General features: G+C 48.0%; 1 protein-coding gene across 1 annotated transcript in view; it reads left to right on the top strand.

Moving 5' to 3' along the window:
* Positions 1-26562, top strand: part of CAPZA1 (capping actin protein of muscle Z-line subunit alpha 1) — a 228595-nt gene that overhangs the window by 87038 nt on the left and 114995 nt on the right. The window contains exon 5 of the mRNA XM_086923344.1: positions 26035-26241. Within this exon, the coding sequence (XP_086779470.1) occupies positions 26035-26241 (207 nt within the window). The remainder of the gene's footprint in view (positions 1-26034; positions 26242-26562) is intronic.

Here is a 26562-nt window from a genome sequence, read left to right as displayed (position 1 = left end):
ACCCGCGAACCAGTCGAGGATCACGATTAGCCTCGTGGCCAGGTAATAGAGGTGAAGATTGGTTAACCCCATGCCTCCGTCATAGTGGGGTATGCGGCAATGTGCTAGGGACATTCACTGCCTCCCTCCTCCCCATAAAAAGCGGGTGAGGACCCCGTCCAGTTCCCAAAACAAGCTCCCCCGGAGATAGATGGTATTGTTTTGTAAGACGTATAAGGAGTGGGAAAGGACCATCATTTTAAAAAAGGGCACTCCAGCCAAGGGGGTTGCGAGGGAAGGATTGCCATTTCCTGGGGTCCGCCTTGGCCCTAGTGACCAGGGGTGTGATGTTCAGGGCCCACTCAATTTCCGGGAGAAGGGCGACCCATACCCCCAAGTACTTAAATGACTGCCTGCGCAAAGGGAATGGTCGTCTGCCAGTCGAAGCATGCCCGGGATGGGTGTAGGGGGACCAGTGTGGATTTTGCCTGGTTGAGTCTGAGGCCGGATACCCGTTCGAAGGTGGAGAGGGCGTCCAAGCATTGTGGGCCGGAGCTCTCTGGATCTGCCAGGTAAAGGAGGACTTTGTCTGCATACAGGGCGATCTTGTCGACCTGGTTCGGATCCCAGGCCCAACCACAGATGAGGGGATCCTGTCGGATGAGGGAGGCCAGGGGCTCCATTGCTAATGCAAATGGCGGTTGCCCCTCTGGATAGGGAATGTTTCGGACATCACACCATTAATGAGGACCCTTGCCTTGGGAGCAGAGTAGAGGACCCAGATAAGGAGTCGGAACGGGGGCCGAAAACCCACCCTCTCCCAACACATCCTCAAGGTAACTCCGTCCACCGTATCGAATGCCTTTTCAAAATCTATGAATAGAAAGGCCAGATACGGGGTGACGTGGTGGCGATGGGCGAGTTGGTGGCGGCATATGCAATGCGTGGTACCTCGGGCAAGCATGAAGCCGCATTGGTCTGCGTGAACCAGCTCTTGTAAATGGGGGCGCAGTCGTTGGACCACCACAGTGGCGAAGATTTTGACCTCTGTATTGATAAGGGAGATGGTCCACAAATGCAAGGGAGGGTGGGAGGGTGGCTGCGTCTTCGGGATGACTACAATAGTGGCCAAATCAATCTCCGGCGGGAAGGACCCTTTGTCCACTACATGCTTAAACAAATCCGTTAAGTGTGGGACCAAAGTGTCCCGATAGGCTGCTGAATATTCCTGGGGGTAACCGTCGGGCCCGGCGTTTTGCCGCAGTGCAACAGTGATATCGCCCCATGTATCTCCTCCGGGGTAAAGGGAAGATCCAGGGACTCTGAGTCCGCCTGGGAAAGGCAGGACAACTGAGTCCTGGTCTCGGCCAACAACGTTGCCAGAGAGGTCCGAGGGGGCCGGGCCGTATAAAGGCCCGCATAATAGCCTGTAAACGTTTGGGCGATGGCTTGGGAAGTGGCATGATGGACCCCATTTTCGTCCTGAATCTCGGGAACTATGCGATTGGGATAGGATAGTAAGTTGTGGGGAAGTTTGCCATTTTTATCGCCCCAACAATATACGCGCGCGCCAAAGTATTTTAGCGGACTCAGCTAGATCTGGCAGCTCTCCTCTCGAATCTGCGCAAGCTGGAGATCGGAGTCGTCACTATCAGTAGTGGCTTGGGCATATTCCAGCTGGATTGCTTGGGCCTCCAGCTGCACAAGTCGGGCGGACTGTTCCTTGGTTTTGTTTTAACCAAACCTCCAGCCACTCACCGCACTACAGCCTTGTTGGCCGCCCACAGTGTTCCTGGAGATAAGACCGGATCCCATATTAGTTAAGAAGTAATTCTTCAATTCCTGCCCAAGGGATTCCACAAAGTCTCCATCTTGTAGGAACCAGGCATTCATCGGCCACTTCGTTCGGGCGCCGCTAGGGTAGTGCCCGAGACGTAGGGAGATGGGGGAATGGCCTTAGATGCCCCTGGGTAAGACAGTGGCCCGGGCATCAATTGACAGTCTACTGCAGGCAACAGAAACAGGTCAATACGAGAGTGAGTGTGGTGGGCCGCCTAAGTGTGGGTATATTGTTCCTTTCAGGGTTCCACACCTTCCGGGCATCGCAGAGACCCAGGGCAGAGGACAAGTCAGATAGGTGTTTTGCCTAGGCAAGGCGGGAGGCCGATGGAACACCTGTCATGTCGCGCGAGGACAGTGTTGAAATCGCCCCCAACAATCGCTCGCCGGAAAGGAGGAAAGTACAAGCGTGAGGTGATGGAGGGCAGAAGCCATGGTGGCGGGTGGAATGTACAAACACAGGAGGTTGAGAGGGTGTCCCTCGATCATATCAGTCAGGGCCACATAGCGGCCTTGTGTGTCTGTTTCGGCCTGTGTCCGGGTGAAGGGGAGCCCTTTTCGAAGTAGTATGGCCAGCCCCGGGAGCCCCTTGTAAAACCAGAGTGCCAGACCCTGTCAAACCCGTACCGGACGAGGAAACTACATTGTGAGCCCAGGTGTGTTTCCTGCAGGAACAGGATATCTGGTGCGTGTCGGCGGTGCAGTTTATACGGTCTAATAGGCCATTGACGTTCCAGGAGAGGATGTGGAGGGCCCTATGTAAAGTGGATGTCATCGGGGTGGGTGACGTATGGGAAAGGGAACTCAAGTGCGAGTTGGCCCGGGTCCCAAGGGAAACAGCGCTCCGTGGCAGAGGCCACTGGGCAGAAGGTGTGCACTCTGGTGAGCCTCATATCATCGTCAAAGGACCGTGTTGGGTTCCGCCTCTGTCACTGGCCGATCCGAGTAGGTGGGGCCTCCACCGCCTCTCCCACAGACTCCCAGAAGGCACCCCCCAGCAGCAAGCAGGGCGTGGAAGGAAACAGACTTGTTGCAACTCGGAAGGAAGGGGGGTGGGGTCGCCTAGAGCAACCTTCCCGCTGCCACCCGTTGTGATGGCCGATAACCACCCCTGACCCCTCCCACTAGGGCTGTCACTGGGGGGGGCAGTAAGTGAATTGTGCAAGTCTTCGTCTTCGAGTGGCAGCGGTAAATGGGCTGCTACTCCCATACGGGCTGCAGCGGTGTGTGGGGTCAGGCCTAGGGCAGCTCAGGTACTCGAGCCAAGGGAGGCTCCACATAGGGCACCCGGCAGCTCCGGGGACAGGTCAGCAAAGACTTAAAAAAGCAGGCCCAGCAACAACGGGGGGAGCTCAGGGGGACGGCAAAGAAAGGGCGTGCTTGGGGACCAGGTCACCCCACCACCTTGCCACCTGACGTGATGGCCGATCCCCACCCCCAAGCCCCACTCACCAGCACGAGGGAGGCTAGGGGGGGGGGGGGGGGTCACCCCACGATCACCCCACGATCACTCCATCAGCAGAGGTCCAGAGTCTCTCCCGCTGCAGTCAAAGCCCCACACAGCGCCACCCGATCCGGTAGCTGGGATCAACACGCCCCCAGGCCTCCGAGTCTCATCTGCCGCCTCCAGGCATAGATCCTTGAATGAGGAAAGGCCTAAGCAGGCGTCTCGCCCCAGGTACACCAGCCCCAGCTGGTCCGGAGGCCACCCGGCTCGTGTTGCAGCAGTAATCAGGGGGCAGGCCCCCAAGGGCTATGCCAGTGGATCTGCGTAGGCCCCACCAGGGGACGGCGGCACACGCTCTCAGCTGGCCCAATCACTCCCAGAGGAGGGCGGGAGGAGTCTAGGCCCGGCGGTACAGACACCCAACAGGGAGCCCCAGATCCCTGGGGTCCTCCCCCCACTCGCTGCCGTCTGAGCGCGGCAGCAGGGCCTGGCCGAACAAGGCAGGATCGGGGCCAAGCCGCAGCACCGCCACGGTCCTCCTCTGCAGTAGGGCCTGAGTCCAAGGCAGAGGGAAGCCAGAGATGGCGGCGGAGCCCCCCGGAAGGGCGCCTCTCCACAGGGCCCCAGACGAGGCTCAGCAGGTCGGGCTGCGGTACATCAATTGGTGGCACTTGGAAGGCCACACCGGCCCAGCAATCTGGGTCAGAGGGACCTGGTACCCCCAGGGGGGAGGGGGTGATGCCCAACAGCAATGAATCACTGCCTGACAATGGCAACCGAGTATGGCGGCCCATAGGCGCCGCGGGCACCCCGCTGCGCGGCCGGTGGACGTAGGCAGTCAGACGGAGTCAGCAGGCAGCCGGGGCACTCCCGGAAGCAGGCCTCAGGTCGCAGTCAGACCACCTGTGCAGCGCCGCCACCCCTGCTAGATGTGAAGTCAGGGCCCAGGCTGCGCTAGGAGAGCAGGCAAATTCACTCACTGCTTCGAGGCGGCCCGGGGAGCCCAGAAGGATAGTCTGGTCTCGGGCTGTCTGGCGCCTCAGCAGGGCGCAGCCATCTTAGCTGGGCCGGGCCCGGGGATGGAGAAGGCCACAGCACGCAAACAGGGGCCCAGAGCAGCAGAGGAGCGGGCTGGATCACTGCCAGAGGGTCGCAGAGTCGCCACTGATCGACGGAGGGCTGCAAAATCAGCAGGTAACTGTCGGAGGGGGGTCAGGAGCACTGTTAGAGTGCAACCGCCATCTCGACGCCTCAGGCCACCCCCCCTTCGTCCTATTTTAAACTGTCACCCTCTCAACGTCTTCCCGAAAATGAATACATTCAACATGCTTTTATTGGCCTATGGTCTCTCTACCCTGAAAATTGGATAGTAGTGCTAGACATGCAGGATGCCCGTTTTCATATCCCCTTCCAGCAATCTCACAGGAATTTTCTGCTGTTTAAGTTGGGCCAAGGTAATTTTTATTTTTTGTCCTCCCCTTCACCTCACCAATGCCACACAGATGTTCTAAAAAATGTAATGGCGGTGGTTGCTGCACATCATTGTAGGTAGTATATATCCGTCTTTCCCTACCTCAACAATTGGCTATTGATCCTGGGGTCTTGGTGAGAGTGGCTTTGAAATGTCTTGCCCTCCTGCTCATGGACTATGCCAAATGGCACATGTGGGCTCTGCAGTGAGAACTGAAGCCTCAGTGGGCTTAGCATCACAGGTCAGATTCCATCCGTGCTTCAGAGGAGGCAGCAAATAACCTGCGAATGTAGTCGCTCATCCGCAGTTGGACTATGTCGCTCTATGCCCCATCACTCTGTGCCGTCTGCGTCTCCCGGTTGCCACTGCGCTCCGTGCCTCTGCCGGTTGCCACTGCCGGTTGCCACTGCGCTCCGTGCCTCTCCCGGTTGCCACTGCGCTCCGTGCCTCTCCCGGTGCCCCTGCACGCTTCCTCGCTCGGCGCCCATGTTTTTTCAGAGCCACATCATTTGTTTTTGATACTTAAACATCAGGATAACCAGTCCTCTTCTTGGTGACCATTCAATATGCCTCCGTCTCATGTACCTCCCAAGACACAAACAACCCAATGCAATGTCTTGGATCTCGCTGGCCTCCGCATCAGAGTATGCAGATCGGTAGGGGGTGATGAAACGGATGCCTTTCCAGCATTGCATTCTGTGCAATTCCAGATGTCTGTGGTCTTACCATTATGTTGTCTGTAACTTATGTCTCTCCCCAACCAGGACTATTGAGAGGTCTGCCTCTCCTTCTGTTCAAAGAATACCATAAGGCATCAACGGGATAGGGCTCATTGCAAGATGAATCAGCAGGCGTCGTCCCTAACTCAAGATAAAGGGAAAAAAGTTCCTTCTGGTGCTGAGGAGAGTGGAGATGCTGTCCCATCAGTAATCCTGGCAGCGCAGGCGCCTCCAGTCCCGAATCCAGATATTTGAGTCCATCACGCTACAGGGGTTGAACTGGAGCTGAAGACCACTGGCACTCATACAAAGACCAGGGCCATAAGTACACATGCAGCCCTGTAACCCATGCCTTCAAGAGCAAACAGACACATGCCGAGGTAAGGCACTGGTCCAGCGTGAATCGGGCATCAAGCCCTGAGCTTGGACACAAATGATTGCTCCTTTCAGGGCCACCACCGCCTTATGACTCTTTCTAACACCTTGACAAGGCTTCATAGTCTGCCATGGGCTTGTACCCCTATCCAATTCATAAACTTTATTCGACGATTTAGGTCATAAAAGTATACATAAAATCACAGTTTTGATTAAAAAAATCCATTAAAACATATACAATAAATATTAAAAAGATATTAAACTACAATAGACTAATGCCGAATATCATTTTACATTAATTCATGAGACCTAAAAACAATCTGATAAGGTACATTTGGGGCCAGAGGAGTATTAAACAAAAATCTCATATCAATAGCCCCCAATATTTAGGGGTATAGACAGCTTAGAAGTCACATGCCTACCGCTAAATGTTTTCAGCGGATTACCCAAGCCCATTTCAAAAATTTGGCCACAGCCAGAGCAATTAGGGGTGTCGGATCTGTACATAAAATTCTTAAAGCCTCCCTGTGTCTTTGTATACCTAATAGTTTGCATACAGGCTTGATCCACAACGATCTAGGGGCAGTATACAAAGGACAGAAGAATAGGAAATGGCTTAATGACTCTTGCTCCTCCCCACACTTAGGGCATCTGTCATTACAGTTTTCCCCAGCCCATTTAGCTGTAAAAGACTTTACTGGGAGGGAACCTACTCTAAGTTGGAAATAGAGCTTACGGTCCAACTTTTCCCAATAATGTCCCAGTATAATTCCAGCTTTGGTCGATCCTTAATTTCCAAGAACCGTTCTGTTAATTGCGAGGAGAATCCCTTTACCCTCATGTCTGTAATCACCATATCCCAATACTTTTCTTTTCATTTTTTTTTTTTTAGAGGGAAATAAGGCATTTTCCGGGTCATCCCATAGCTCCCTCATACCCAATTTAAGGAGTAGAGACCGGATGGTCTTCAGCCAATGAACTTTATGGCAAGAATCCTTAATCATAATCTCCCTCAGACCCAAAGCGTAATGCTGTAGTTCTTCCGTAGTCCACAGGCGGCGCCAATACAATAATGGCCTTATGAATGCTTGATCTTGCACCGCCTTTTTTTCCGAGATCCCACATTAATGGAATTAGCGGGATACTTATGGGAACACTGGTCGCTTTGCGCAAAAATTCATTTTCTGCCAGCGTCAACTTTCTTAAATCCTCAAATCCCCAAAGTTCGGCTCCTAAAAGGGCCGAACTTAGCACCTTCAGCCCATAAACTTCCATTAAGGGGCTAATGGGCTTTGTTAGTGATGAGGAAATTTTTTTCAGAAGGATGACTGCCTGCTGACGATGTTTAAGCACTGCAATGTCCAATTGGCTTGACCATCCCAGATTACTCTGGAGGGTAACCCCCAGGTAGGTGAATGCATCCACCCGCTCCAACGGGGACCCATTCATATAAATCTTCCCTCTGAATGGTATGGGAGACCCCTGCGTCTTGCGGTCAGCAAGAACCATACATTTTGTTTTTTCAGTATTTATTTCTAGGCCCCTATCGAGGCAGAAATCTTCAAAACGCTTCAGCGCATTCTGCAGCCCACTAGGTGTTTTGGAAATGATGAGGGTGTCGTCCGCAAACATGAGGATCGGGACCCACTCACCAGACATTGCAGGGGCATCGGACGGGACCAGGGAGATGTAATCCGCCACCCCGTTCACAAAGAGCGAGAACAAGGTTGGCGCCATAACGCAGCCTTGCCTCACTCCGCGCTCCAACTGGAATGGCTCTGTAACCTCTCCCCGGCAACCCCACCGGACCCTACCAAACGTGCCCTCATGCAGACGGACGACCAAACTCCTCAATTCTGGGGCCATCCCCTGCTCCGCTAGGACTTCCCACAATGTGTGGCGTTGGGACCAAGTCAAAAGCCGCCCTTAAATCTACAAAGACTGCGTACAGGGAGCCATTTCCCAAGACCCAAGCGTAAAACCTGCTCTATGGTACTTGTTTTTGGGCGAAAACCAGCCTGGAGGTGACTTAATATGCTATCATTATCCATCCAGTTCTGGATTCGGCCCAAAACCAACCGCCCCATGATTTTTTGCATACAGTCAATCGGACTAATTGGCCTGTAGTTACTTGCAAGTGACTTATCCCCTTTTTTGTAGACCGGCACTATTTCAGCCCCTTTCCATGATTTAGGGACTTCCATCCCTTGGGCTATGGCATTCGCCACATGTAAAATATAGGTCCGCCATCGTCCTCTATTAATTAAAAATAAATCTGCTGGGACACAATCCATGCCGGTAGCCCGTCCCTCTGTGACGAGGTCGAATGCCCTTTCCACATCACCCACAGTGAAGACAGCCTCCTTATAGAATGTATGATCAAATGCTCCCACATTGTTCCCCGTCGCCCGACTAGCGTATTGGGGCTTAAAAAAAGCAATCCAGGCATTTTGGTCAACATTGTTTTGGGGGCTCTCACGATTCCCTCCTCTGTCCCATTTAAAAATTTCCCAAAAAAGTTTGGGGTTCTTTGCACTACATGCCACCTTGAGATCCTGCCACTTGGCCTCTTCCCAGTCCCTTTTGGCTGTGTATTGTTTGAGCCTATAATTCGCACGGGCCAACCTTATTGTGCCCATGTCTTTAGTTTTTAGGGCTTGTCCCAACTCTCCCCTAGCTTGGCGGCACGAACCATCGTACCAGCTCTCCACTTCCTTTGTCAAGCTTCTTCTTTTACCTGAGCTCTGTTTACAAAAATAGGTTTTAAGTTTGGTAAAAAACCCGTTATGAGCTTCTAAGAGTAGATTGAAGGGGAACCCCTTCCGGGTAGCTTCCTCCAGAGCCCCTAGTGCTCCTTCCAAATCTCCCTCAATTTTGCAGATAATTTCCTGATGTTCAACAACTTGACACCACTTAAGGTGGCGCTCATCATTTGCCAAAACTAGAGCTAGAGGAGAGAAACCCCTATGAACCTCAACCCCTTCCTGTAAACCTAGGTTAAAAAATGCAGTCAAGGGATTGTGATCACTTTCAATACGGGTCACCACCTCCATATCCTGAAGGGTAGACCACAAGCCAAGGGGGACCAATAAATAGTCAATGTTGCTTGCCCTAACACCATTATCAAAAGTTTCCTTTCCCATTTTGTCTGACAACGTGCACCCTTTGGCTGCCCTCAGCTGGTTTCCCAAACAGAGTCATTTTAACTGAATTGCGGCCTCGTTCCACTTCCTTATGGGTTTAGTACCAAGCTGAGGAACTCCCCACCTAGCGTCCTCATCCTCTGTTAAGTGCGCATCATCCAACCCAAAGGGTTCAAAAGTGGTATTAAAATCCCCACTGATCATTGTCAAGGTGTTAGGCGGGGTAGCCTAAACTAATATATCCAGCTCAGATACAACATCAGATTTCTTGCCACCTTGAAGGCCCCTAGCATAGATATTATAGATATCAATTTCTAAGTTAGCATGAAATCTAAATCGAACTCCAAGAATATCATTATTTACAACTGGGAGCAACTGTGTATTACATTTCATGGATTGCCTAACCCATATCACTAGTCCCCCCCCACCCCCCCCCCTCCCTCCGGACGCCCGGACCTTTTTTAACAGCTGGAACAAAGTAATTCAAATAACCCACTCTAAACATTGGTTCAACCGCCCAAACCTCTTGGAACAAACAAATGTCAAAGCGTTTAATGAATTCTACCCATGGCTGCGATTTTAGTCTTGATCCCAAGCCCGCCACATTCCATGAGACCAGGGATGTCTGACATGAAAGTCCGTCAGATGGTACAGCCAGTTCACTCCTTTGAGGGAGACCCCCTAAACCTTGATATACGTGATTCTGTCTTTTCAATAACCCATCTACCCTGGGCACCTCAGTGTTACCATCACACGTGTTACATTGACCCACCTCATCCTTCCCTACTTTCCCTCTACTCTGGGTGATAGCTTGCCCAATCCGAATCACAGCCTCCACCATTGAACCTCTCTCTCTACTACACGGAGTGGTACTTTGGGGTTCGCAATGTCATTCGCAGTCCCCCAGCCCCGATAGGGCCTGGAATCTGTTGAATAACCTTATGTTCTCCAATGGGCAGTAGTTTGGTCCAATCCCCTGTGAAAACCTGTCCCTCTCAAAGGAGACCGAAATTGGGGGGTCATAAAAGTAGGCTAAAGGTAGCTCTTGTATCCCATCTGACTGATCGTTTTGAGGCCAGTTGCAAATGAAATTAACGCATCTCTGGTCTCTAAAATTAATGATGATACAGTCTCCTGACACCGTCTTACATCCCCTGCCTATCCAGTTTACTATCCCAACCCCCATAATTTCAGCTCGCATATATATTGGTAATGGGCGATACTTGTTGAGCCAGAAAATACACTTATGCTTGAGGTCTAATGATGATTCTCTTTTCCCCTGGACAAGTGATGGGACCCCTACCAAAACTACCACAAATGGGGCTGAATGGGGAGGAAGATCGATGTAAGGCAAGGGAACCTCGCTACGAGCACTGAGTAAAGCAGTTACATTTTGCTGCCTGGCATCCCTCTTAGTGCTACCTCCCTGATTTCTCCCTTTGCTCAAAGATGTCCCTCCAGCTCCTGATTGATTGTGAACCAAGGGTGCAGTTACCGGGGCCAGAGTAGATTGGGGAACCCCATTAGCCTGTGCTAAATTTCCCACCCCTATCGGAACATAAGCTTGTAAGTTAGCAGTAGGCGCTTTATCAGTTGTCAAAATAGGCCTACTGCCCTGCACTGTCCCAGCACCACTACTGGGACCAATTGGACCTAGGGCTACTGGTGATTTTGCCCTGTTTGCACTGTGCCTTGCTGCTGCCTGCTTCTGTGCTGCTGCCAATGAAAGTTCAAGACATACCAATCTATTTTCAATTGATTCCAAACGCTCATGTAATGGGTGACATATCTTCTTGATAGTGCCCTCCAATTTTTTCCAAAAAGAAGGGCCCAAGTCCCGATGCAGTTCCTCCCCTATAGTGTCCTGATGGTTTCCATGTCTGTTTTTATCCACCAATCGGGGTTGCATATGGTTAGTTGGTGGCCTTACTACTGGGTCATAGGTGGGAACAGAGTTAACGTCCGATTTAGCTTTCTTGCCCCCTACAGATGTTTTGGGCCCAGGGCGCTTCCTTTTTGCTTGTTCCCTTCCTTTCTGCTTGTTCCCTTCCTTTCTGCTGGGCCGGTCCTGCTTTTACTTGGCCAGCTGATCGAGTTTTAATATTAGGTGAAGGGGCTCTACCCGTTTCAATTGCAGGAGCCACCTCTCTTGAAGAAGAATTGTCACTTATATTCAAGATGGTTACAGCCCGAGGCGACAGGGCAAGAGCCTCCACTCCAGACGGAGGAAGCGTGCCCTGTGAATCAGTTTGTAAATGTGCCGGTGATCTGGCTCCTGCCAGAAGTCCCAGGGAAGATCTTTTATTAAAGTCTATGTCCAAGGATAATCTTTATTCGGTAAGTTCTATATCCTTAGCAAGGGCAGATGAAACCCTGATGAGGAAATTGTCTAGGGTACCCATTAATGACCCTCCTGTTGGTTTACTGGTACTATGGCCTGGATCCGGGGAGGTAGGCATCCTTGATATGGACTGGATGATGCTCCGTCAACAATATATATATAGAATCACAGATACATTTTCCAGTGACGCTAACCTTGCTGTCCTCGAGCAGGCGTTAGAGGGGTGGCCCGTCCCGTACTTTAACGGGCTTAAACGGGCCCACCCTTGGCCCAGGCTTCGCCCAGCGTCCCGCGGAGCGGACCTCCGCGCCGATTTAAAGCGCCTCCGGGCGCTGGCACGAGGTCAGAGGTGCGCGCCGGCGCTGAGGGTTCCGGGAGTTGTGGTCCCGGGGCGGCGGGGCGATGCAATGCAGGAATTGACTCTTGGGCGGTGGCGACGTTCGTGGCCCCTCGTATGGCGTTTTGCAGGTAATGCTTCGGTCTCCCCCAAGCTCCGCCGACCTCGGCGCCGATTTAAAGCGCCTCCGGGCGCTGGCGCGAGGTCAGAGGTGCGCGCCGCCGCTGAGGCTTCCGGGAGTTGTGGTCCCGGAGCGGCGGCGCGATGCAATGCAGGAATTGACTCTCGGGCGGTGGCGGCATTCGTGGCCCCTCGTATGGCGTTTTGCAGGTAATGCTTTGGTCTCCCCCAAGCTCCGCCGACCTCCGCGCCGTTTTAAAGCGCCTCCGGGCGCTGGCACGAGGTCAGAGGTGCGCGCCGCCGCTGAGGCTTCCGGGAGTTGTGGTCCCGGGGCGGCGGCGCGATGCAATGCAGGAATTGACTCTCGGGCGGTGGTGGCGTTCGTGGCCCCCCGTATTGCGTTTGACAGGTAATGCTTCGGTCTCCCCCCCCCCCCATCAGACCTTGGGTCCCCCCCCCCCCCCATCAGACCTTGGGTCCTACATGCACAAACAACTTTATGAACCTGCTCAGCAGCATACATAGTCGGCGAGTGGGAACTCCACCTGCAAGTCCTATAAAGGTACTTCCAGTACCTTACAAAGAGACTAGTTTGACTCCCCTGAAAATGAAATATGCCCAGAAAATGGAAAATGCCCAAACTTCACCTCCAGATACCTTAACCCACAATCCATGGGCAATGTACTATGGATGATTTGGTCAAGGATCTTTGCCTTTGCTTTTATTTTTTTCCTCTCTGCCCTCCTCCTGTATGTGTTGTGGAAGATGAAGCAACCTGACACTCATCTTGTTGGCTTCCACCTGGGCCAGACAACCATGGTACTCCTTACTTCTGGATTCCACCCCCTTCCCCGCCGTAGGAATTACTGCTCTGGCTGCATTGTCATACACACAGCCAAGACCAGATCAGGCATTCAAAGCCCAAGCAGCTCAACTTAGAGATCTGGCATTTGAGGTATTCTAATAGTTAAGGCTTTTATGGAGGGAAAGTCTTAAAGGTTATACCACCTACATATCCCTACCCCTGAATGGAACTTTAGCATAGTCTTCAGGAGACTAATGGGACTACCCTTTCAACCTTTATGTTCATGCCCCTCCCAGTTCCTTTCCCTACCCCTATATGGAACCATTAGCATGGTCTTCGGGAGACTTATGGGACTAACCTTTGAACCTTTGTTAATGCCCCTTCCAGTTCCTTTCCTGGAAGGTAGCATTCCTTGTGGGTATTACTTCCCTCAAATTCATTAGTAAACTACAGGCTTTCTTCGGCCACTTACCACTAACTAACATCTCCAAAGCGGCCACCGGATCCACCCCACACACACTGACCCTGTTGTGTGGACATACTAGCCCGTCAAGAGGCTGTGGTTGGCCAAATGGTCTTAAGGACTTTATTTCATTCATCTTAATTTAAAAAATGCTAGCCGCCCTTTTTTATGGTACTCCTTTTCAGTCTATGAAGAAAAGGTTTATCGACAGCCACACATGCTACAAATGGATAATGTTAACATGTAAGCATCTATTCATAGCATGTAGGGCTGTAGATTCACGTGCGCCTACCCTCCTATGGAGCCGGTGTTCAACACAGATCTCTTTTATTAACTAGTTTATGTTGGACAATGCGCATAGTGCACCATGCTTTGCTCACTTAATGCTCCATACGCATTTTTATCTGCTGCACAAAACAAAATCTTACAAGGAGTCTATGCCCATGCACATTGAGAGAAGTCACAGCACATGTTACTCAAAAGACTTCTTTGAAGAAAAACAACTTGCAAACTTCTGAGCCCAACACTAGAAGGCAGCAGTATGCAGGGCATCTGAATCTACTGCACACTAGAAGCAGATGCTTATAGATTAAGTTAGACTGTTCTTACATTATGTTCAACAATGCTATAGTTTTGATCTTTACAGGAGATGTAATGGGAACTTGATTTCTATGTATGTGTTTCTCCTTTTTGTTGCTTTGTTCTCGACCCGTTACATTAGCAGTGTAAGCTGAATCAGCTCCCCTTTTTTCATTGTTGAATATGAGGGCCTAGTTTTAAAAACTAGCTTAGGCACACTTTAGGATTTTAGAAGAGGGCATGACCATCCTGTGTGCTGCTTGAAAGGATTCTTCTAGGACACAGAACAAAAGCAAATGATTGTTATTTTGTCATTGGGCCTTAGATAAGTCGTCTAATTACTTATCTGACTACTTAACTTTCCATTCATATTTTGCTTAGACATGGATCAAGGCAGATTTCTTCAAATGATTTGTCTTTGCTTATGGCTTACATAAGCATATCCGCTAATGTCAATTCGTAAGAAATTAGATTGTAAGGAACCAGTTGGGACAATTACATATAATTTGGGCACCACTCATGCATAAGGCATTTGAGACCAAAGCTTTTGACATTATTGATCTACTAAGAATTCATCCTCTTTGGTAGTGAATCCTATGTAAAGCAGATTACCATGCTTCAGTCTGTATTTTGTTTTTTTATTAAGTGTTAAACTGTCTTCCTTCAAGGACAAGGTTTTTCTATGGCTAGCCCTTTTTCTCAATGCAGACATAAAAACATAATTTTGTTTGTGCCAATAAATTATCGTTTGGCCTTTCTTTGTAGATCCCATCCAGCTGATGAGACTCGTCACAATCTGAATTCGTGTAAATTCTGACTTATCCGAAAGGAGCAAAATCATCTAACTTTCTAAGCATGTTCCCTATGTATATGGTCTTATTATTGGTAACAGTAGTTAAAACTGCTCTCTCCAGGCCGGAAACCTATTGCATACATTGGGTTTCCCGTAAACATAATGTTCGAGGCATATGAGCTGCAGATCATATACTTGTGCATAGATCGCCATTTGGTGTTAGGCTTGGATGTTTGCACTTTGTTTTTGTCTTTGCAAGAAGTCTTTGTAGTCACGAGATAGGTGACTCCTCCCAAGGGTGATAGTGGGCATGGGCATCGACTCCATCTATCTTCAGATTGTTTTTTTCGGCCATCAGGTTTGGATGTAACTTGCTGCTCTCCGGATGGTTGTCGTCTTCGAACCCCCTTCGCGCATTTCCTCACCACTCGACGATATTGTCTTGATCGCGTTTCCCTTTCTACGCGTATCTTCTAAAACTATTATCCTCTAACTTCGACGTGGGCCGTTTGGCCTTTCCGCGCCGACCACGCCAGCAGTCAATAGAAAGGACTCCTTTAAAAAATGCCCCGGGTGTGGTGCTTAGTTCCCACACACTGACTTAAACAAGGTTTGTAACCTCTGCCTCTCCCCGAAGTACGAAGACCAGAAATGCGAGGCCTGTTTATCTTTCAGGTTGAAGAAAACCATCCGTGACCGTGGGGCTCGTCATCACGAAATGTCCCGCGTAAGCAGCTCTGTTCCGGACATCTTAAAAGCAAATCCCGATGTCCATACAGAACAGGAAGCTGATGAAGGAGAGGCCTTAGTCTCCGAAGCAAACGACTCTGACATCGAAGACGAGACAGTCAAACCGGCTCAACGGTCTTTGGGTACCGAGACCCCTCTCGCAACCAACCCCAAAGAAAAGGCTCCTGTAACACCTTCGACCTCAGGCTCAGGTCGTCACCGAAGGCCCATTTCAGAAGCCCCACCCTCGGGACCGGCTATGAAACCGAAAGAGAAGCGTCCCGGCTCTGGCTCGAGCCAACACCATTCCGGTGCCGACAAGTCACCTTCGGCACCGAAGCCCAAAACCAAACCTGTGCCACACCATTCTTCGTCCGTACCGAAAACAGCCTCGGCGCCGAAGCCTTCGGCATTGAAACAGTCAAAGAACAAACCTTCGGAGCCGAAACACATTTTGAAGACTTAGGATCCAAAAACGGTTTCTGAGCGGGAAGCTCCTACACCCAAAGTTAGAGTTCAAGACCCCACAAAAAGCTTAGGACACCAAGCCGAAAGAACATTCTGCCCCTAAATCTTCGGTGCCGAAAAAGGACAGTGTTTCCAAACAGTCTGTGCCTGATTCTTCGGATACGGAGCAAAAGACTTTACACATTGACCCAGTAACCAGTCATGTTACCACCAAACCTCCTAAAAAGAGGAAACTGGATTATTCAGAAGACTCTAAAATACTCACTAACACTTCACCTTCCTCTCCTCCTTCACTTGATCCAAATCTGCTAATTTCTCTAGCACTCTCCCCTCAACATACTTTTTCACCTCAACCACAGGGGGATGAAGATGACATAGGAAAAGATGGAATCACAGATACAGATAGGGATTATGACACACATACAATCCTTCAAGATACAGATCCATGGGATCACTATAATGCTGATCCAGATCCACACAATGACCCGGACCTCTGTCCCTCTAGGCCATCACCGCCTGACGATAATATTGGGTTTGCGGTCTAATTAATGGGGCTGCACAATACCATGGGGTGCACCTACACTCTGATCCATTAGAAGAAGACTTCTTACTAGAAACGTTTGCACCCTCATAAAAAAACAACATACACCCTGCCAATGCTAAAAGGCATGCTTAAACATGCACCAGAAGTGACCCAGTCGGAGCCAGGATCCTCAACACCAGCGTGGACAAAAAATATATGGCAGCTCCCAATGACCCAATCTACATCGGAGGTCAAGTCCCTTTAGATTCTCTTGTAGTGTCTAACGTACGCAAAAGGGTTAACTTACAAAGCACAGGTGACGCCCCTCCTCCTGATAAGGAATCAAAGCTAATAGACACATCTAGTACACGTATCGCGTCACAAGCGGCAAATCATTGGCGGATTGCCAATGCCAAAGCTTTGTTTGCCAGATATGACCGGTCTCACTATGATGAGCTTGAAAAGCTTATGCAAAATCTCCCTGACCAATATAAAAACAAAGCTAACGAGGGTAAGTTAATAACTAATACATCTATCCAAATGCGCACTCGACGCAGCTGATACCACATTTCGTGCAATTAATTCCAGCGGTTTATTACGCAGGCACGCTTGGCTTTGAATCTCAGGATTTAAGCAAGAGGTGCAATCCACTATTCTTAACCAGCCTTTTGACCAAGAGCCTCTCTTTGGGCACACAGTTGATAAATCTTTAGAACAAATGAAATAGAATACTGAGACTGCCAAGTCCATGGGGGCCTTGTAATTACCTTCCTCTAGAGGGTCATTTTGTCGCTCCTTTTATAGGGCCTGCTCCAAAACCACTGGCTCAGAGCAACCCTTTACCTCATACAAAAGTCTCAATCAAACTACCTCCCCCAGAGGATATTTTTGAGGGGCAAGTACGGTAAGGGAAGAGGTCGTGGTGGCAACACCCACAACTCCCCTACCACCAAGCATTGACTTCCCTTCACTTCCCCCTGATCATTCCACTCCTGTCGTGGGGGACGTCTCTCACAGTTACTACCTGTCTGGAATTCCATCACAACAGACAAGTGAATAAGACAGATTATCCAGTATAGATATTGCCTGGAACACATCTCTCGCCGCCCCCCCACCCACCCAATATCTTTCCCAGACGACGTCCAATGTCTTCAGAACATCTGACTCTTCTCAAGCAAGAGGTTTTCTCGCTATTACAAAAACATGCAATAGAACCAGTCACCTTGCCTCATCAAGGCGCAAGGGTTTACTCCCTCTATTTCCTAATCCCAAAAAAGGACTGCTCTCTCAGACCAATACTGGACCTCAGACCGCTGAACCTCTACACTCAGTCAGATCACTTCCACATGGTCACTCTCCAACGGGTACTTCCACGGCTTCAGCAAGGCAACTTCCTCTCCACTCTGGATTTAAAGGACGCTTATTTTCATATTCCCATTTACCCCGCTCACAGGAAATATCTCTGGTTCGTGGCAGATGGACAACACTACCAATTCAAAGGCCTCTCATTCGGGATGGCTACAGCACCCAGTCTTCACCAAGTGCCTTGCAGTAGTGGCAGCTCACTTAAAAGACAGCATATTCACGTGCTCCCTTATCTGGACGATGGGCTCATAAAAGCCAAGTCACACTGCAGCTGTGTGCAACATACACAAAACAATCCAGCTGCTTCACGATTTGGGATTCACGGTGAACCTCACTAAATCCCACCTCCAACCGCCCAGCACACAACAATACCTAAGAGCTACAATAGACACTTCAAAAGCTCTAGCATACCCCAATCAAGTCAGGATAAGCAACATGCAAGCTCTGATAACAAAATTTCAACCTCAACACTCTGCCATCTCGAGTGTTCATGCAGCTAATCGGGATGAAGGCCTCTTGCATTCTCAGCGTCCCCTATACAAGACTCCAAATGTGTCCCTTACAGTAGTGTTTGGCACGTCAGTTGAACCAGTATCAAGGTCAGCTAACAGATCTGGTGTTGGTTAACAGCTGCACCCATTACTCTCTGCAGAGGTGGAACATGCAAAACCTTTCCCAAGGACAGCCGTTCCTCGACCCTGTTCCACAGATCGTGTTAAGACTCATCGCTCACCGGCTTGGGAGGTCATCTTTAGAATCCTACCATTCAGGGCATCTGGACACCTCAGCAGAAACAACATCGCATAAATTACCTGGAATTGTTGGCAATTTCTCTAGCGTTAAAATCCTTTCAACTCCACCTCGTAGGCAAAGCTGTCCTGGTCCTTACATACAACATGACAGCTATGTACTACATACAAAAACAGGGAGGGGACACTCTGTCTGCAGCTTTCACACTTAGCTCAAAGCATATGGAGATGGGCCATTGCACAAAACATATATCTCCTTGCTGAACACCTCCCAGGAGTACACAATCAAATTGCAGATCTGCTCAGTCGTTAAAGACCGCAGATCCACGAATAGGAACTTCATCCTCCAGTTCTTCTTCCTTTCTTTCGCATGTAGGGGCACCCAGAAATAGATCTGTTCGCCACATACCTAAACGCAAAATGCCCAAGATTTGCGTCCAGGCATCCACACCCATTGTCCAAAGGCAATGAACTATGGATGAACTGGTCAGGCAAATTTGCTCACGCTTTTCCGCCTCTCCCAGTCGTTCTGTTCGTGGTTCGGAAATTCAAACAGCATTCCCTCTCAATGATCCTGGTTGCTCCAACATGAGCCTGACAACCATGGTTCACAACCCTCTTGGAACTATCAGTAGTTCCGCATCAAAAGCTGCGCCTCTCACCCAAGCTTCTTAGTCCGAACCATGGAGAGAAAAGGCATCCAGCTCCCAACCAACTCAACCTTACGATCTGGCACCTGAAGTATTAGAGTTTGGTTACCTCACTAACCCGCCAGACTGTGTGAACGTCCTTAAAGAAGCTACACGTCCTACTACCAGAGCATGCTATGCAACAAAATGGAAACTATTTGCGATTTATTGCACAAAATTGATCCACTAGATGCAATGAACTATGGATGAACTGGTCAGGCAAATTTGCTCACGCTTTTCCGCCTCTCCCAGTCGTTCTGTTCGTGGTTCGGAAATTCAAACAGCATTCCCTCTCAATGATCCTGGTTGCTCCAACATGAGCCTGACAACCATGGTTCACAACCCTCTTGGAACTATCAGTAGTTCCGCATCAAAAGCTGCGCCTCTCACCCAAGCTTCTTAGTCCGAACCATGGAGAGAAAAGGCATCCAGCTCCCAACCAACTCAACCTTACGATCTGGCACCTGAAGTATTAGAGTTTGGTTACCTCACTAACCCGCCAGACTGTGTGAACGTCCTTAAAGAAGCTACACGTCCTACTACCAGAGCATGCTATGCAACAAAATGGAAACTATTTGCGATTTATTGCACAAAATTGATCCACTAGATGCTTTGATTCAGGAAATTATCTGTTATCTCTTGCACCAACAACAATGTAACCTAGCATATACATCTATCAGACTACATCTCGCTGCAATAGCAGTTTACCTCCAAAACAGACATTTGTCTTTATTTTGAGTACCTATTAAAGCATTTATGGAAGGACTTAAAAGAATAATTCCACCCAGAGTTCCACCCTCTCCAGTGTGGAACCTAAATGTAGTCCTTACCAGACTCATGGGTACCCCATTTGAAGCTCTGCATAAATGCAAAGTACAGTTCCTCACTTGCTATCACATCACTTAGAAGAGTAGTGAACTCCAGGCATTAACCATACAAGAACCATTTTTGCAGATACATCATAACAAAGTGGTTGTTCGACCCAAATTTATACCCAGTCATCTCTGCCTTCCACCTTAACCTGTTGAACTCCTGTTTTTTTCCCTCAACCAGACTCCGTGGCAGAAATGGCCCTTCACACGTTAGACGTAAAAAGAGCAATACTCTACTACGTTGAGAGAACAAAATCCTTTAGTAAGACTAAACAACTCTGTGGCTTTCTCCCCACCTCATAAGGGCACTGCCATTTCAAAAGCAAGAATTGCAAGGTGGATTGTTAAATGCATCCAAATATGCTATATCAAAGCCAAACACACATTAACCATTCCCCCTAGAGCTCATTCAACACGCAAACTAGGATCTTCTTTGGCATTCTTGGGGAACATTCCCCTAGATGACATCTGCAAAGCAGCAACTTGGTCTACAACACACACTTTAACAAAAAACTATTGTGTAGATGTGCAAGCAAAACAACAAGCTAGTGTGGGCCAGACTGTAGGAAGAACACTTTTTCAGACCACTGCAACAGATACAGGTAGCCACCGCTAAGGAGGTAACTGCTGTACAGTATATGCACAAGTATATGATCTGCAGCTCATATGCCTCTTAACGGAAAATGCTACTTACCAGTATGCATCTGTTCTTGGCATGTAGAGCTTCAGATTCATATACGCCCACCCTCCTCCCCGTATACCTCTATCTGTTCCAGTACTATCTTACTTGGATACATTCCACATGGACATCCTTTTTATGTCTCAGCCTGATCCAGCACATGCGCTGGTCTGGCAGAGACATTTAGTAGCTGGCTTTTGAAAGTGCTGCCAAAGGCCACCAGCGTGTGGTTACGCGTGCGTGCACGTGCCGCCATCTGTCCTTCCTCTGTCGTCTCGGGTCATTAAAACGCGGTGCTCTCATTTTCGCCGCGGCGGGCGCTCGCGTGTGCACCACTTTTTAGGCCGGGCTTGTTACTGTGGTAAATTAATTCAATATTACCTAATCTCAGAATTTCTATACGTAAAAATCATAATTTCAGTCAAAGCAAGGAGAGGAGTCCTTGGTGCTCGAGTATAAAAAGGGTCCAGCAACTCGAGTTAAAGGGAGAGCTCCAGCACCAAGCGGGTACAGGAGTGGTCTGCTGCTTTATTCACACATCAGAATATTTATACAGTTTTCAGTCAATAGGCAAAAGAAGAAAAGAGAAGTGACAAGAAAAAGGGAAGTGACAAGCAGTAATTTCCAACAGATGTGTCAAGGTAGGGGCGTGTCTTGTGTCTCGTGAGAGGGCATGTGATGTGTGGAAATGTGTTCTCTTTCAGTTGAAGGCCCTTACTCATTCGGGGGTGTATCTCTGGCTTAGAGTCAAGAACAGGAACCATCTTGTGTATAACAGGAACTATCTTGCTGGTTCTGGGAATTGGCTGAACCACAAGAGTCAAAAAGAGGAACTATCTTGTGTAAAACAGAGACCATCTGCTCTCTGGCTTGCAGTCAAGGACAGGATCTATTTCTTAAGACAGGAACTGTCTGCTGGTTCTGGGAATTGGCTGAAGCACAGGAAGGGGTGGTCAATGAACTAAGGTGCCAGGTGCAGGGTGTCTTACAGTTAAGAAAACAGGAACTATCTGCTGCTGGTTCCCAGAATTGGCAGAACCACTGAAATATGTGGTCAATGAACGGGGGTGCCAGAGGCAGGGTGTCTTGGTTATGGGTCTGAAGACAAAATGGATGTCACACAAAATGGGTGCTTGTCTGAATAAAAAATGGCTGTCAGACAGAAACAGGGAAATGATGGGGCACAATTGTCAATTTTATTTCCACATTACTTAAAAGGCAACACGCTGTGAAACACACTTTAACTCATGGACAGGCTTTCAAGCCTCTGAGGGGCTCTTTGGGATTCTGCAGTTGGGAGCGCGAGCCTGCGCTTGCAAATTGACAGAGTGGAAATTGACAATCTGCAGGAGAGTATGAAGATAAAAGCATTGCTCCTTCCAAAAGTGCCTGCCTATATTCCATGCTGCTGTTGCGTGTTCTTGAAAACAGCAGAAAACATGTTTGATCTATGGGTTTTTCCCCCAGTTGCATTTAATTATAAGGCATCTTTTGCTGTGAATATACGTCTGGGTAGCCTTCGGGAAAGGATATTTTATCTTGTTTATTTAAAGGTTGCTACTCTTATGGATTTTTTTTCAAAAAAAGGAAAATCCTGTTTTTCTGTTGTACTGCTGATATAAGGATTCTGGTGATCGATTGTGCGAGTTAAGCTGAAAGGAATTCGCTTATCCCTTATTACTTACCCATTTTAGCTTGAAAGTTACTTTTAAACCTGGACCGTTCGATTACCCCAGCAAGCCGATTAAAGTACAGTGTCTGGATCAACTAAAGCAATGCAGCCTGAGTTACGACCTGCAGTGAACAAAGTCCGCAATCAGCGGCGCTGTTGCAGTCACGCACAACTCATTACTAAATTAAAAGAATAGCGACACACGGGAGTCCTTAAAATAATTATTTGAAGGCGTAAACCATGATCCGCCGTAATCAGGCCGAAATAATGGGGTCTGGCTGTTTTCCAAGCAGTATGGTGTCCCTTCTCTGTTGCCGGCCAAAAATCAGGGGAGTTCTGCTGTGTGCTAGAGTAAATCGTACCCTTACTACATTTCTATCCACTGGCGACGTAGCAAGATTGTGATTGCAACCATTCACTTTCTAAAGAGTACAGATTATCCCAGTTAATACACTAAGCATAGAATTACATGTTATCAGAGGAAAGCCTTGATCCTAAGCAAAGGCCTTCTGAAAACAGTCAAAACAGGGTCATCTATGGGTTTTCAACAAACGGCAAACATGAAATTAACATTTTTAAAATGGTAGTAAAAGTCGGCACATAACCTACCAGAGACTCCTGGGTAAAGGTCACTCTTTAGTTTTCATCAACGTGGCCACGTATTGATCTTTGTTCAGCGATTTTGTTTTCAGTGGCCGCACCTGGTACCCCCTCCAACCTCACACCCTTTTCCCTTCATGCCTAATGAACTGTTTCCGCCACTGCCCTCTCTCCCTGCCAACGTCGCCTTTCTCTCCCAGTACCCGCTGTCTCTGTCCATGTCCCAATGGCTGTCTTTCTATTCTTCTCTCCCTGTCACCTTTGCAAGCGTCTACTTTCTTCATGCCCTGCCGTCCTTTGTTGACATTGTCACACTCTGTTCTCCTCACGCGCCCTCTCTCCTGAAGTGTCAGTAATCGCGGCCGTTCCTCCCTCCCGTCACTCTCTCCCTCCTTTCCTCTCTCTGTCTGTAACAGCATCACTGCTTCTGCTTCTCCTGTCCACCGGCGGCTCCTCCCACTCCCTCGCTGTCTGACACCCTCTCCCATCTGCATTTCTCTTTCTCTGTCCTCCTTTGTGCCCTCCCTTTAGTCTGCCGTCCACCATCTATGCTTCTCTCTCATCCCATCTACCCCTCTCCACTCACTCTTTCTCTCATTGTCTCTCTCCATCCTCTCTGCTACCCCTTTCTCCCTCATTCTATCACATCAACTTTATACAGTTCTCCCTCACATTCTATCTAATCTAACTCTTTTGTCTCTCTATTACTAATTATCGCTTTCACAAATTCTCCCTCGCTCTAACATCCCATCTACTACCCCATGCTCCTGCTCTCCATGTCACAGTGGAAGAGTACTCTTCTCTCTTCTCACCAGTCTACTAGCCCTCTGACACACAGACGCTGCTACTCCTTCTTTCTCCCTCCCTCCCTCCTTTCCCCCCTTTCACCTGCGCTCCCTCTGCACCTCTTTCACGTCAGGGCCTTTCTCTCCCCTCCTCCCCAGCTATGTTTCCTTTACTCTGCCCTTCAAAAGGATGGTAATGGGTAAGATCAGGGCCTCTGGAATTATGCGAGTCTGCTGCCAGGGCGATTTTCGCATAATTTTGTATTTGACGTATTTGCCACGTAATCCATCATCTGCAGATTGTAATAAAAACACATTTTTGTGTTTCAAACGGATGAAAAATTACAATAAGGTCTGGGCCACTGGAATTATGCTGATTCCTGCGCATGCACCGGAATGCTTTTCGCTAGATTTGACTGACATTTTTAAGTTACTCATTACTGTATTTGGGTGTTAAATTGTAATTAAGTGCACCCTATTCCCAAACACTATTGCCAGGTGTACGAATATTGAATAACTATGATAAAATTTGCCTAATTATGCTGCATAATTTGCCTTTTCTTTGCTGCATAATTTGTGCAACCCTGCCAAATAATTTGGTCCTCTTACGTCACACAATTGCAGTGTCCCTGGGTAAGGTGTAAAGCCAATGGTAGGTGCAGTAGGCTTCATAGTTTCACCGAAAAAGTCATGCCAAATTTCATAAGTTTAAAATACATAAATTAAATAAACAATGAATGCGACAAAAAATATGCGCACTGGCTGCAGAATTGGATGAGTTGGGCAAGAACAGCCGCAATCCAATGTAATGGAGCGCTTCAACAGACAATATTTACTTTTGCTGTTGCACCACTAATTTTTACACTAGTGTACACCAGTGAACTGTAACATAAGAGAAGCCAGAAGGACAATGTCCGGCTCTCCATTTACGAAGTGGACCAGAGGAACCAACACATTTTTATTGTTTTTATTTATTACAATTTTTTTGATATGCTATACAGCAGCCACACTTTTCTACAACATAACTAACACATTGGCATTGCCAGTAGCTCTTGCTAAACACTTGAAAGGTCCCGAAGGCGAGACCTATTGGCTATGCCAATGCTTGTTCTATTTCTTACTAAATCCATCATAACCCTTTATGGCGAAAACAATCTGAAGATAGTCGATGCCCATGCGCACTATCACTCTAGGGAGGAGTCACCTATCTTGTGACTAGAACGACGTTTTCCAAAGACAAAAACAGTGCAAACATCCAAGCCCAACACCAGATGGCACTCTATGCACAAGTATATGAATCTGCAGCTCTACATGCCAAGAACAGATGCATACTGGTAAGTAAAAGTAGTTTTCCTTTTTCACTCCTTCGCTATCAGATTGTCAAATGTTTTATGCTTTGCCAAGCTTTTCTTTTCTGTGCCTGTACTTAATACTCTTTTACTCGACTACTCACCTGAGGGGAGGCCACACGCATCATACTATCTTTGGTGCATGGCTACAGGATTGAAAAGGTGAACATGGTGGTCAACATGTAGACCTTTCATTCACTTTTACATTTCTGCACTTACATCATGCACATGTTGTGTGCACATTAATGTTCTTCATGTGAGGAGCTGAAAAATAAGCTTTAAGTTCATTACCACCAGCTTTAAAAATGGATATGGCAAATTTTCTGACAAGCACATAGTACAGTGAAATATAAGGTGTTGGTATATTGTTACTTGTTTGTAATTAATGGATAAAAGGGACGTGCAAATGTAAAATCTTATAACATTTTAATATTTTAGCCTTTAATGGATTGCATAGTATTGGTATTATTACAGCGCGTTCAGTAAAATAAGTAGCTACTCCGGTTGTTTCACATATATAGTTCTTTATACCCGTAACGAAGTTGTGAAAATCTGATTGGTGTCCTATTCCTTTGTTCCTTTTGGGGTGCTTTAAAGGGTGCAGGTTGAAATGTGGCCTGTATGGGATATCTTTTTTGTGGTGGGTGAGGTTTAAAGATTTGATGTAAACATGGTGAGTTAAGCATTGTTGCACAAGTGCTTGCAGAGAATGCGAGAATTGACACCGCATTAACAGATTTTGTAGTGGATGTCCTGCAGGTCATAGAAGTGGGAGTTAATTAGGGATATTAAGTATTTCAGCTGTAATTGTGTGCAGAATGTTTATTAGACTTAAGAAAAGAATAAGAAGTGAAGATTCATGGAAACGTAGAACAGACATGAAGTGTTCTAACAGAGCACCCTACCTGGCCCTAATAAAAGGGTTCCCTCTCCACCCGGTAGGATGACCTGTGAGTAGAGATTAAGTGGCATTAAGGATGAGAGCGATGGGACAAGGTGAGGCCCTTGTGATAAGCTCAGTGGGCTGGTGCCTTCACATCAGTAGCTGCTGTAATTGAGGCTGAGTGGCTCATCACCCAACAGTAATAATGAGAAAACAGGCTTTTAAAACTTTAACATTAATTTTAATTTTATGTTTTTAAGGTCTTGATAACAGAACATGGCGATCTGGGCAATGGTAGATTTTTGGACCCAAGAAACAAAATATCCTTTAAATTTGATCATTTGAGGAAGGAAGCCAGTGAACCTCAACCAGACGATGTAGAGGCTGCATTAAAGCCCTGGAGAGATGCCTGTGACAACGCACTACGGACATACGTGAAAGATCACTATCCTAATGGCGTTTGCACAGTTGAGTAATCCATTTTTATTCAGTGTGTTTGAAATACATGTCTGTTGCAGCTTGATCTTACAAAACACTGTTTCACCGTCTCAGTACTCCGGACTGGAAAATATTGATAATTTGCTTGCACGGCATGGGGCAGTTTCACTCATTACGTCAACTGAGCTTTATCTAGTATGGAGGCATGAAAATGTTTTTATACCTTATAAATCCTTAAGCATAGTATCAGTACGCTTATGGGTTTCCACCGATCAGAAGCTTTATTTCCGCAGCTCTTGGTAACAAGGTCTTAATTCTTTTGACCTTTTGAATACACTGCCCCATCAAAT

The sequence above is a fragment of the Lissotriton vulgaris genome, chromosome 5 (genome assembly GCF_964263255.1).
Source record: "Lissotriton vulgaris chromosome 5, aLisVul1.2, whole genome shotgun sequence".
Classification (NCBI taxonomy): Eukaryota; Metazoa; Chordata; class Amphibia; order Caudata; family Salamandridae; genus Lissotriton; species Lissotriton vulgaris.
This window is presented reverse-complemented; position numbering and strand designations above follow the sequence as displayed.